At 51.7% G+C, this 13,693-nt stretch overlaps 1 protein-coding gene across 1 annotated transcript; it reads left to right on the top strand.

Annotated features, from left to right (window-relative positions):
- LOC135301457 (inositol 1,4,5-trisphosphate receptor-interacting protein-like 1) lies at window positions 1-2,119 on the top strand. The gene is made up of 3 exons (XM_064421611.1): window positions 1-62; window positions 445-581; window positions 693-2,119. Exons 1-3 carry the CDS (start codon window positions 1-3, stop codon window positions 2,117-2,119), a joined length of 1,626 nt encoding a protein of 541 aa, XP_064277681.1.
- The last annotated feature ends 11,574 nt before the right edge of the window (window positions 2,120-13,693 follow it).

Here is a 13,693-nt window from a genome sequence, read left to right as displayed (position 1 = left end):
ATGGGGGCAGCTACACAAGGCCCCAGCAAGGTAACGCTGGCCCTGTATTGCTTGGGCAAGCGGTGAGTGCACACGTGGGGCGGGGAGGCTGGGCTGGGGACAAGGGCTGGGGCAGAAATGCTGCACCCGGGGTTGGCTTTTCCCCCTGCATGCAGGGACAGCCCCTCATGGCAGAGCCTTGGGCAGGGCACCGTGCTGCTGCTGCTGCTGCTGCTGCTGCTGCTGCTGCTGCTGCTGCTGCTGCAGCTGCTGGAGCAGCGGAACAGGCCTGGCTTCTTGCCAGCTCTCTGGGGTCCTGTCCTTCCTGCTCCCAGATCCTTGGGATTCCCGTCCCTGCTGTCCCCAATGCCAGCTGCCTCCCTCACAGCCTCTCTCAAGGCCTTCTCTCTCCATCCTCTTGCAGACCATGGATACCTGGGTATTGTGGCTCTTGCTCTTGCAAAGTGTAGTCCAGTACCCACAGCCCGTGGGTGATGGCTTGGACAAGGCGACACGTCTGCGAATGGAGGTGCGTGCCAAGCTCCAGGAAGAGGAGAGGATTCGTCTGGAGCGGGAGGTGGAGCAGCTGGCCCTGAAGCAGGGTGTCTGGGCCTGGGGAGATCTGCTCTGCCCTGCCTGGCAGCACTGGCACGTCTGGGCTCTTGCTGGGCTCCTGCTCCTTCTCTTGGCACTGTGGTATATGTGGAGGAAAGGGAGCCTGAGGAGACAGGAGCATGAAGAAGGAAGTGATGATGTATATGAAGAGGAAGTGGAAAATGTGGATGCAAACGAAGAAGGTGTCGGAAACGAAGAAGAAGGAGACAACGACGTGGATGGGGAGGAAAACAACAATGATGATGGCAATGCACAGGAAGCCGACAATGCTGCTGCAAATGAAGAAGGTGCTGCTGCAAATGAAGAAGGTGCTGCTGCAAATGAAGTTGGCAATGAGGCTGCAAATGCAGCAAACATCAATGATGTTGGAAATGAAGCGGAAGAATACCGTGATCGTGCCGATAACTTTGGAAGAATCATAATGGAGCGCATACAGTGGCCTGAGCAGGACCTGGAAAAAGGATGCGCGTGGACAACAACCTTGATGAAGCATTTTGCATATTACTTTCGACGGGTCTTGTCCGACAGTTTCTATCCAGTGCTGCATGGAGCTATCGGGGTGGGCAGTGCCTTCGAAGGTTGGAGTCCCCGTGAGCAGGATGTTGTGTACCAGGTGCTCATACCCATGACACCTCCCCGAGGACACAGCTTCCACCTAGAGCTGGGCACTGCAGGGCAGAGGCGCTTGAGGAACTTCCACATCCGCGTGCAGCAGGAGTGCACCTGCACGAGGGAGCAGCAGGATGACAACACGCTATGCTTCCTGCACCACCCTGAGGAGGAGCTGAGGGGGTGTCAGGATCCCAGCCTCCTCGATACCCTGTGCACGGGCTGCTACCTGGATGTGCAGAAAACTGCTCGCTGGTTCTACCAGCTGGTGAAAGCAATCTGGCCGGCTTTGCCTCAGTCACACCAATGGCATTTAGTGCTGCTGCCCTCCAGACGCTCCTGCCGGTTCAAGGTGACCAATGGCACAGAAAGCTACCAGATTGAGATGCTGTTTGGGGTGCGGCAAGGCAACTCAGATGTCTTTGCAAGCAGTCAGCCTAGGCAAGCCCACACCTCAAGCACAATCTGGCCGGAGAGCTACGCCGTGGCCGAGATGAAGTTCTTCAGGTACATCGCCAGGCGGGCTCCCCCTGACAGCTTGCACCTGAAATGCCTGCAATTCTTCACTCGTCTTCAGCTGGGCTTAGGCTTCTCCACCTACACCATGAAGACCATCGTCATGCACATCCTGAGCGTCTTACCCGTGTCACAGTGGCGCAGGAGACATTTTGTGAGGCGGCTGATGGATATCAGCGAGAGTCTGCGCACGTGTGTGGAAGTGAGACGCCTCAATCACTTCATTGTGGGCAACCAGAGGCTTCCTGAGGGGATCCATTTGCCCCCAGAGGTCCTAATGGCCGGGTCGTGCAATCTCTTCCATGACCTGGTGATGGATCCGGTTGCCCACTCCCAGGCCATGAGCCAGTACGTGGATCTGCACCAGTGGTTCAAACGGATCCTTAAAAATGAACAGTGAAGGAGCTGCTCCTGCACAGAGCTGTGCTTGTGAGGCTCACACGTGGTGGCAGAGAACAGCTCTCAGTAAACGGGAAAAGAGGCTACGATGTGGGCTACAGAGGGGGAAGGGAAAACGCTGCGTAGCAGCACTATGCCCTCAACAGCAGCAGTGTCGTCTCATCATTTCTCCCCAGCACTGCATCCAGTGATGACCAGGCTGGCTACAAAGATCAAGGACCACGCAAGAGGAAAATGCTGTTATTTTCCCACCTCTTTCTTTGAGTCCATTTTGCCTCTGAGAGCTTCACCTTGTGCAAAGATGCTGATCTCAGAATGCCAGATGAGGGAATGTTTGAAAGGACCACTGGTGGTATCAACTGATCCAGGGCTGCTCCAGCCAGGTCTTCCCGCCGTGCACTACAAAGGATTGCGTTCCGATCAAGGTTCTTGACTGTCTCTGGGAGAGAGACTCCACCATCCCTGGGCAGTGTTTGGGATCAGATAATGGACGCTGTTTCTCCTTGTTCTCGCATGGGAAAACATTAGGTCAACGTTGTACCTGCAACTGTGTTGCAGCTGACCTGATATTTTGTATATATAAAGGTCTAGATTTTTAGTTTGTGTATATATAGATATATATATATATATATATATATATATCCCCTCTATTCATATTATATTCAAGAAAGCGTAACAATTACCATATGTAAGAGTAAAATATAATAAAATCAAATAATATCAACAATACTGATTATGTAACTCTTATATCGTGATGAGATTAGAAACAGTCAAATATGTAATTTTGTTTAGAGAATACAATATAGCCAATATTTAGTGCCACTCTAAGTTGTGATATGTATTCATGCTCTTAGCACATTGATAGCTGGAAAGATTTTCATAAAAGAGATACATATGTAAGACACATAACTATTACATCTTCTTTATTGCATAGAAGAATGGTTTTTGACGTAGCAGTAAAGCCATAGATGGTGTCTCTGACTGCTGGGGACACACCATGATGCTCTATAGTTAGTGCATTGACGAGTAGCAACCTGGAAACTGCTTTGCTCTTGATTCAATAAACTACAATATTCCAGAACGTGGATGGTGCAAGACTTTATTGATCTTAAGCAGACCTGTAAACATGGTAAAAGTCAAAAAGTTGTGAAGCTGGGCTTGTGAAGAGTCTCCTTGAAGTCAGCCAAATATGCAGTGCTGCACTGGTTCTAATGAGAAATCAAGCCCAGCTGCCCCCGGCCCCAGTGATCACAGAATCACAGAGGAGCTTGCCTTGGAGGGGTCCTTAGAAATGGTCTTGTTGCAACCCTGCTGCCAAGGGCAGGGACACCTTGCACTAGGCCAGCTTGCTCCAAGCCGTGTGCGGCCTGGCGTGGAACACGGCCAGCGATGGGGCAGCCACAGCTGCTGTGGGCAGCGCGGGCCAGGGCCTCAGCAGCCTGAGAGGCGAGAATTTCTTGCACATCTCCAGCCCAAGCCTGCCCGCTGTCAGTGGGAAGCCACTGGGCCTGGTGCTGTCCCAGCAGGCCCTTGTCCACAGCCCCTCTCAGGTCTCTGCTGGGCCTAGCGCAGGGACTGAAAGGCCGCAGGAAGGTGCCCCCGCAGAAGGCCTTGGAGAGCACTGGGGCCAGGAGTGCCACCATGAGGGCAGCAAGCAGGGCCTGCTGTGGCCGTCAGGAAAGGAGGGCAGAGGACGGGCGCTGAGGCCCTGCCAGCTGGAGCTGGGAGCTCTGGAGTGCGGCTGGCAGAGAGCCGTGGGAGATCCGTGCAGCAGTAAGGACACGGGCTTCTAGGTGCGTGAGAAAGCAGAGAAGAGCTGGAGAATGGGCACTGAAGGAGAAGGGTGTCTCCCTGTGTGCAAAAACCTTCACACCACCAGCGGTTGGATCCAGGAAAGACACAGAGGAGTCCTGTAATGTTATTGGAGTAGAGGGAGAGGCCAAGGGACATTTCCCATGGCGTGTCTGGAATTGTTGAGACTCAGGACAAGGGCGAAGCTTCCTTTTTTATCCTAATTCCCAGGTGCATCACCCTCTTTCTTCTCCCACTGCCTGCGGTATTCGGAAGGAACAGACTGCCCGAATTGCCGACTCTATGGCCCCCTCTAATATTCTCCCTCCGTTTTATATATATTTGTAACACTGCAGAAGGGACAGGAAGGGAAGGGTAGGCGCTGGGGTCACCATCAATGTAAGGGGGTGTTCCAGCTGTCTAGAGCTTACTGATGGTGCTGATGGGGTTGAGCATTTTTGGGTAGGAAGCAGGGGGAAGGCCAGCAGCACCAGCCTGTGACTCTTCAAAGGCGGTTCATCACTGCAGTCTTTGGAGCTGTGCCTGTTTCTGCACAGAAAGATCAATGTATCTGGAACTGGTGACCCAAAATGCATCTTTCTACTGCAGAACATCTTGTAATTGTGCTGGGGAACTCAGAATGCCAGATGAGGGAATGTTTGAAAGGACCACTGGTGGTATCAATTGATCCAGGGCTGCTCCAGCCAGGTCTTCCCGCCGTGCACTACAAAGGATTGCGTTCCGATCAAGATTCTTGACTGTCTCTGGGAGAGAGACTCCACCATCCCTGGGCAGTGTTTGGGATCAGATAATGGATGGTGTTTCTCCTTGTTCTTGCATGGGAAAACTTTAGGTCAGCATTGTACCTGCAACTGTGTTGCAGCTGACCTGATATTTTGTATATATAAAGGTCTAGATTTTTAATTTGTATCTATATAGATATATATATCCCCTGTATTCATATTATATGCAAGAAAGCATATCAATTAGCATATGTAAGAGTAAGATATAATAAAAACCAATTATATCAACAATACCAATGATGTAACTCTTATATCGTGATGATATATGATTAGAAACAGTCAAATATGTAATTTTGTTTAGAGAATACAATATAGCCAATATTTAGTGCCACTCTAAGTTGTGATATGTATTCATGCTCTTAGCACATTGATAGCTGGAAAGATTTTCATAAAAGAGATACATATGTAAGACACATAACTATTACATCTTCTTTATTGCATAGAAGAATGGTTTTTGACGTAGCAGTAAAGCCATAGATGGTGTCTCTGACTGCTGGGGACACACCATGATGCTCTATAGTTAGTGCATTGACGAGTAGCAACCTGGAAACTGCTTTGCTCTTGATTCAATAAACTACAATATTCCAGAACGTGGATGGTGCAAGACTTTATTGATCTTAAGCAGACCTGTAAACATGGTAAAAGTCAAAAAGTTGTGAAGCTGGGCTTGTGAAGAGTCTCCTTGAAGTCAGCCAAATATGCAGTGCTGCACTGGTTCTAATGAGAACCAAGAAATCAAGCCCAGCTGCCCCCGGCCCCAGTGATCACAGAATCACAGAGGAGCTTGCCTTGGAGGGGTCCTTAGAAATGGTCTTGTTGCAACCCTGCTGCCAAGGGCAGGGACACCTTGCACTAGGCCAGCTTGCTCCAAGCCGTGTGCGGCCTGGCGTGGAACACGGCCAGCGATGGGGCAGCCACAGCTGCTGTGGGCAGCGCGGGCCAGGGCCTCAGCAGCCTGAGAGGCGAGAATTTCTTGCACATCTCCAGCCCAAGCCTGCCCGCTGTCAGTGGGAAGCCACTGGGCCTGGTGCTGTCCCAGCAGGCCCTTGTCCACAGCCCCTCTCAGGTCTCTGCTGGGCCTAGCGCAGGGACTGAAAGGCCGCAGGAAGGTGCCCCCGCAGAAGGCCTTGGAGAGCACTGGGGCCAGGAGTGCCACCATGAGGGCAGCAAGCAGGGCCTGCTGTGGCCGTCAGGAAAGGAGGGCAGAGGACGGGCGCTGAGGCCCTGCCAGCTGGAGCTGGGAGCTCTGGAGTGCGGCTGGCAGAGAGCCGTGGGAGATCCGTGCAGCAGTAAGGACACGGGCTTCTAGGTGCGTGAGAAAGCAGAGAAGAGCTGGAGAATGGGCACTGAAGGAGAAGGGTGTCTCCCTGTGTGCAAAAACCTTCACACCACCAGCGGTTGGATCCAGGAAAGACACAGAGGAGTCCTGTAATGTTATTGGAGTAGAGGGAGAGGCCAAGGGACATTTCCCATGGCGTGTCTGGAATTGTTGAGACTCAGGACAAGGGCGAAGCTTCCTTTTTTATCCTAATTCCCAGGTGCATCACCCTCTTTCTTCTCCCACTGCCTGCGGTATTCGGAAGGAACAGACTGCCCGAATTGCCGACTCTATGGCCCCCTCTAATATTCTCCCTCCGTTTTATATATATTTGTAACACTGCAGAAGGGACAGGAAGGGAAGGGTAGGCGCTGGGGTCACCATCAATGTAAGGGGGTGTTCCAGCTGTCTAGAGCTTACTGATGGTGCTGATGGGGTTGAGCATTTTTGGGTAGGAAGCAGGGGGAAGGCCAGCAGCACCAGCCTGTGACTCTTCAAAGGCGGTTCATCACTGCAGTCTTTGGAGCTGTGCCTGTTTCTGCACAGAAAGATCAATGTATCTGGAACTGGTGACCCAAAATGCATCTTTCTACTGCAGAACATCTTGTAATTGTGCTGGGGAACTCAGAATGCCAGATGAGGGAATGTTTGAAAGGACCACTGGTGGTATCAATTGATCCAGGGCTGCTCCAGCCAGGTCTTCCCGCCGTGCACTACAAAGGATTGCGTTCCGATCAAGGTTCTTGACTGTCTCTGGGAGAGAGACTCCACCATCCCTGGGCAGTGTTTGGGATCAGATAATGGATGGTGTTTCTCCTTGTTCTTGCATGGGAAAACTTTAGGTCAGCATTGTACCTGCAACTGTGTTGCAGCTGACCTGATATTTTGTATATATAAAGGTCTAGATTTTTAATTTGTATCTATATAGATATATATATCCCCTGTATTCATATTATATGCAAGAAAGCATATCAATTAGCATATGTAAGAGTAAGATATAATAAAAACCAATTATATCAACAATACCAATGATGTAACTCTTATATCGTGATGATATATGATTAGAAACAGTCAAATATGTAATTTTGTTTAGAGAATACAATATAGCCAATATTTAGTGTCACTCTAAGTTGTGATATGTATTCATGCTCTTAGCACATTGATAGCTGGAAAGATTTTCATAAAAGAGATACATATGTAAGACACATAACTATTACATCTTCTTTATTGCATAGAAGAATGGTTTTTGACGTAGCAGTAAAGCCATAGATGGTGTCTCTGACTGCTGGGGACACACCATGATGCTCTATAGTTAGTGCATTGACGAGTAGCAACCTGGAAACTGCTTTGCTCTTGATTCAATAAACTACAATATTCCAGAACGTGGATGGTGCAAGACTTTATTGATCTTAAGCAGACCTGTAAACATGGTAAAAGTCAAAAAGTTGTGAAGCTGGGCTTGTGAAGAGTCTCCTTGAAGTCAGCCAAATATGCAGTGCTGCACTGGTTCTAATGAGAAATCAAGCCCAGCTGCCCCCGGCCCCAGTGATCACAGAATCACAGAGGAGCTTGCCTTGGAGGGGTCCTTAGAAATGGTCTTGTTGCAACCCTGCTGCCAAGGGCAGGGACACCTTGCACTAGGCCAGCTTGCTCCAAGCCGTGTGCGGCCTGGCGTGGAACACGGCCAGCGATGGGGCAGCCACAGCTGCTGTGGGCAGCGCGGGCCAGGGCCTCAGCAGCCTGAGAGGCGAGAATTTCTTGCACATCTCCAGCCCAAGCCTGCCCGCTGTCAGTGGGAAGCCACTGGGCCTGGTGCTGTCCCAGCAGGCCCTTGTCCACAGCCCCTCTCAGGTCTCTGCTGGGCCTAGCGCAGGGACTGAAAGGCCGCAGGAAGGTGCCCCCGCAGAAGGCCTTGGAGAGCACTGGGGCCAGGAGTGCCACCATGAGGGCAGCAAGCAGGGCCTGCTGTGGCCGTCAGGAAAGGAGGGCAGAGGACGGGCGCTGAGGCCCTGCCAGCTGGAGCTGGGAGCTCTGGAGTGCGGCTGGCAGAGAGCCGTGGGAGATCCGTGCAGCGGCAAGGACACGGGCTTCTAGGTGCGTGAGAAAGCAGAGAAGAGCTGGAGAATGGGCACTGAAGGAGAAGGGTGTCTCCCTGTGTGCAAAAACCTTCACACCACCAGCCGTTGGATTCTGGAAAGACACAGAGGAGTCCTGTAATGTTACTGGAGTAGAGGGAGAGGCCAAGGGACATTTCCCATGGCGTGTCTGGAATTGTTGAGACTCAGGACAAGGGCGAAGCTTCCTTTTTTATCCTAATTCCCAGGTGCATCACCCTCTTTCTTCTCCCACTGCCTGCGGTATTCGGAAGGTACAGACTGCCCGAATTGCCGACTCTATGGCCCCCGCTAATATGCTCCCTCCGTTTTATATATATTTGTAACACTGCAGAAGGGACAGGAAGGGAAGGGTAGGCGCTGGGGTCACCATCAATGTAAGGGGGGGTTCCAGCTGTCTAGAGCTTACTGATGGTGCTGATGGGGTTGAGCATTTTTGGGTAGGAAGCAGGGGGAAGGCCAGCAGCACCAGCCTGTGACTCTTCAAAGGCGGTTCATCACTGCAGTCTTTGGAGCTGTGCCTGTTTCTGCACAGAAAGATCAATGTATCTGGAACTGGTGACCCAAAATGCATCTTTCTACTGCAGAACATCTTGTAATTGTGCTGGGGAACTCTTTCTGGAGCAGAAGACATGAGTGCTCTCCCAGAGGCCTGGTACACAAGTGGTTGTGGGGAAGCAAGAGGATGCTGTCATGCTCATCCTTCAGAAAAGCAGCAAGCCTGAAACCAACGTGCACCTTTTATAGACTCAGAGATTTAACTGAAGCTCAGTGCGGAGTCAAGCTTTAGACCCCATGATCCTCAAGGGTGCCTTCCACCCTGGATATCTGTGAGATTGCCAATGGAGGGCCGCTGATAAGAAAGACAAGAGAAAGACCAAGAGAAGTTCTTTGAAGAAGATTCACGGAAAGGCTGGCCCTGCCACCCCAGGGCCCCTCCAAGAGTCTGAGCTGGGGTGGGGACAAAGGGCGGGGCTGGGCTGGCTGTGGTGTACTGTGCCGTCCCTGACATCATTACGCCATGTCACAATGGGGGCAGCTACACAAGGCCCCAGCAAGGTAACGCTGGCCCTGTATTGCTTGGGCAAGCGGTGAGTGCACACGTGGGGCGGGGAGGCTGGGCTGGGGACAAGGGCTGGGGCAGAAATGCTGCACCCGGGGTTGGCTTTTCCCCCTGCATGCAGGGACAGCCCCTCATGGCAGAGCCTTGGGCAGGGCACCGTGCTGCTGCTGCTGCTGCTGCTGCTGCTGCTGCTGCTGCAGCTGCTGGAGCAGCGGAACAGGCCTGGCTTCTTGCCAGCTCTCTGGGGTCCTGTCCTTCCTGCTCCCAGATCCTTGGGATTCCCGTCCCTGCTGTCCCCAATGCCAGCTGCCTCCCTCACAGCCTCTCTCAAGGCCTTCTCTCTCCATCCTCTTGCAGACCATGGATACCTGGGTATTGTGGCTCTTGCTCTTGCAAAGTGTAGTCCAGTACCCACAGCCCGTGGGTGATGGCTTGGACAAGGCGACACGTCTGCGAATGGAGGTGCGTGCCAAGCTCCAGGAAGAGGAGAGGATTCGTCTGGAGCGGGAGGTGGAGCAGCTGGCCCTGAAGCAGGGTGTCTGGGCCTGGGGAGATCTGCTCTGCCCTGCCTGGCAGCACTGGCACGTCTGGGCTCTTGCTGGGCTCCTGCTCCTTCTCTTGGCACTGTGGTATATGTGGAGGAAAGGGAGCCTGAGGAGACAGGAGCATGAAGAAGGAAGTGATGATGTATATGAAGAGGAAGTGGAAAATGTGGATGCAAACGAAGAAGGTGTCGGAAACGAAGAAGAAGGAGACAACAACGTGGATGGGGAGGAAAACAACAATGATGATGGCAATGCACAGGAAGCCGACAATGCTGCTGCAAATGAAGAAGGTGCTGCTGCAAATGAAGAAGGTGCTGCTGCAAATGAAGTTGGCAATGAGGCTGCAAATGCAGCAAACATCAATGATGTTGGAAATGAAGCGGAAGAATACCGTGATCGTGCCGATAACTTTGGAAGAATCATAATGGAGCGCATACAGTGGCCTGAGCAGGACCTGGAAAAAGGATGCGCGTGGACAACAACCTTGATGAAGCATTTTGCATATTACTTTCGACGGGTCTTGTCCGACAGTTTCTATCCAGTGCTGCATGGAGCTATCGGGGTGGGCAGTGCCTTCGAAGGTTGGAGTCCCCGTGAGCAGGATGTTGTGTACCAGGTGCTCATACCCATGACACCTCCCCGAGGACACAGCTTCCACCTAGAGCTGGGCACTGCAGGGCAGAGGCGCTTGAGGAACTTCCACATCCGCGTGCAGCAGGAGTGCACCTGCACGAGGGAGCAGCAGGATGACAACACGCTATGCTTCCTGCACCACCCTGAGGAGGAGCTGAGGGGGTGTCAGGATCCCAGCCTCCTCGATACCCTGTGCACGGGCTGCTACCTGGATGTGCAGAAAACTGCTCGCTGGTTCTACCAGCTGGTGAAAGCAATCTGGCCGGCTTTGCCTCAGTCACACCAATGGCATTTAGTGCTGCTGCCCTCCAGATGCTCCTGCCGGTTCAAGGTGACCAATGGCACAGAAAGCTACCAGATTGAGATGCTGTTTGGGGTGCGGCAAGGCAACTCAGATGTCTTTGCAAGCAGTCAGCCTAGGCAAGCCCACACCTCAAGCACAATCTGGCCGGAGAGCTACGCCGTGGCCGAGATGAAGTTCTTCAGGTACATCGCCAGGCGGGCTCCCCCTGACAGCTTGCACCTGAAATGCCTGCAATTCTTCACTCGTCTTCAGCTGGGCTTAGGCTTCTCCACCTACACCATGAAGACCATCGTCATGCACATCCTGAGCGTCTTACCCGTGTCACAGTGGCGCAGGAGACATTTTGTGAGGCGGCTGATGGATATCAGCGAGAGTCTGCGCACGTGTGTGGAAGTGAGACGCCTCAATCACTTCATTGTGGGCAACCAGAGGCTTCCTGAGGGGATCCATTTGCCCCCAGAGGTCCTAATGGCCGGGTCGTGCAATCTCTTCCATGACCTGGTGATGGATCCGGTTGCCCACTCCCAGGCCATGAGCCAGTACGTGGATCTGCACCAGTGGTTCAAACGGATCCTTAAAAATGAACAGTGAAGGAGCTGCTCCTGCACAGAGCTGTGCTTGTGAGGCTCACACGTGGTGGCAGAGAACAGCTCTCAGTAAACGGGAAAAGAGGCTACGATGTGGGCTACAGAGGGGGAAGGGAAAACGCTGCGTAGCAGCACTATGCCCTCAACAGCAGCAGTGTCGTCTCATCATTTCTCCCCAGCACTGCATCCAGTGATGACCAGGCTGGCTACAAAGATCAAGGACCACGCAAGAGGAAAATGCTGTTATTTTCCCACCTCTTTCTTTGAGTCCATTTTGCCTCTGAGAGCTTCACCTTGTGCAAAGATGCTGATCTCAGAATGCCAGATGAGGGAATGTTTGAAAGGACCACTGGTGGTATCAACTGATCCAGGGCTGCTCCAGCCAGGTCTTCCCGCCGTGCACTACAAAGGATTGCGTTCCGATCAAGGTTCTTGACTGTCTCTGGGAGAGAGACTCCACCATCCCTGGGCAGTGTTTGGGATCAGATAATGGACGCTGTTTCTCCTTGTTCTCGCATGGGAAAACATTAGGTCAACGTTGTACCTGCAACTGTGTTGCAGCTGACCTGATATTTTGTATATATAAAGGTCTAGATTTTTAGTTTGTGTATATATAGATATATATATATATATATATATATATATATATATCCCCTCTATTCATATTATATTCAAGAAAGCGTAACAATTACCATATGTAAGAGTAAAATATAATAAAATCAAATAATATCAACAATACTGATTATGTAACTCTTATATCGTGATGAGATTAGAAACAGTCAAATATGTAATTTTGTTTAGAGAATACAATATAGCCAATATTTAGTGCCACTCTAAGTTGTGATATGTATTCATGCTCTTAGCACATTGATAGCTGGAAAGATTTTCATAAAAGAGATACATATGTAAGACACATAACTATTACATCTTCTTTATTGCATAGAAGAATGGTTTTTGACGTAGCAGTAAAGCCATAGATGGTGTCTCTGACTGCTGGGGACACACCATGATGCTCTATAGTTAGTGCATTGACGAGTAGCAACCTGGAAACTGCTTTGCTCTTGATTCAATAAACTACAATATTCCAGAACGTGGATGGTGCAAGACTTTATTGATCTTAAGCAGACCTGTAAACATGGTAAAAGTCAAAAAGTTGTGAAGCTGGGCTTGTGAAGAGTCTCCTTGAAGTCAGCCAAATATGCAGTGCTGCACTGGTTCTAATGAGAAATCAAGCCCAGCTGCCCCCGGCCCCAGTGATCACAGAATCACAGAGGAGCTTGCCTTGGAGGGGTCCTTAGAAATGGTCTTGTTGCAACCCTGCTGCCAAGGGCAGGGACACCTTGCACTAGGCCAGCTTGCTCCAAGCCGTGTGCGGCCTGGCGTGGAACACGGCCAGCGATGGGGCAGCCACAGCTGCTGTGGGCAGCGCGGGCCAGGGCCTCAGCAGCCTGAGAGGCGAGAATTTCTTGCACATCTCCAGCCCAAGCCTGCCCGCTGTCAGTGGGAAGCCACTGGGCCTGGTGCTGTCCCAGCAGGCCCTTGTCCACAGCCCCTCTCAGGTCTCTGCTGGGCCTAGCGCAGGGACTGAAAGGCCGCAGGAAGGTGCCCCCGCAGAAGGCCTTGGAGAGCACTGGGGCCAGGAGTGCCACCATGAGGGCAGCAAGCAGGGCCTGCTGTGGCCGTCAGGAAAGGAGGGCAGAGGACGGGCGCTGAGGCCCTGCCAGCTGGAGCTGGGAGCTCTGGAGTGCGGCTGGCAGAGAGCCGTGGGAGATCCGTGCAGCAGTAAGGACACGGGCTTCTAGGTGCGTGAGAAAGCAGAGAAGAGCTGGAGAATGGGCACTGAAGGAGAAGGGTGTCTCCCTGTGTGCAAAAACCTTCACACCACCAGCGGTTGGATCCAGGAAAGACACAGAGGAGTCCTGTAATGTTATTGGAGTAGAGGGAGAGGCCAAGGGACATTTCCCATGGCGTGTCTGGAATTGTTGAGACTCAGGACAAGGGCGAAGCTTCCTTTTTTATCCTAATTCCCAGGTGCATCACCCTCTTTCTTCTCCCACTGCCTGCGGTATTCGGAAGGAACAGACTGCCCGAATTGCCGACTCTATGGCCCCCTCTAATATTCTCCCTCCGTTTTATATATATTTGTAACACTGCAGAAGGGACAGGAAGGGAAGGGTAGGCGCTGGGGTCACCATCAATGTAAGGGGGTGTTCCAGCTGTCTAGAGCTTACTGATGGTGCTGATGGGGTTGAGCATTTTTGGGTAGGAAGCAGGGGGAAGGCCAGCAGCACCAGCCTGTGACTCTTCAAAGGCGGTTCATCACTGCAGTCTTTGGAGCTGTGCCTGTTTCTGCACAGAAAGATCAATGTATCTGGAACTGGTGACCCAAAATGCATCTTTCTACTGCAGAACATCTT

The sequence above is a fragment of the Passer domesticus genome, chromosome 5, assembly GCF_036417665.1.
Source record: "Passer domesticus isolate bPasDom1 chromosome 5, bPasDom1.hap1, whole genome shotgun sequence".
Taxonomy (NCBI): domain Eukaryota; kingdom Metazoa; phylum Chordata; class Aves; order Passeriformes; family Passeridae; genus Passer; species Passer domesticus.
This window is presented reverse-complemented; position numbering and strand designations above follow the sequence as displayed.

Bases quoted from the DNA above. Each gene is read 5' to 3' on its own strand.
- LOC135301457 (XM_064421611.1), top strand. From the start codon at position 1: ATGGGGGCAGCTACACAAGGCCCCAGCAAGGTAACGCTGGCCCTGTAT. The intron at 63-444 runs GTGAGTGCACAC...GCTCTTGCAAAG, and splicing joins CTGTATTGCTTGGGCAAGCG to TGTAGTCCAGTACCCACAGC. The intron at 582-692 runs GTGTCTGGGCCT...TGTGGAGGAAAG, and splicing joins GCAGCTGGCCCTGAAGCAGG to GGAGCCTGAGGAGACAGGAG.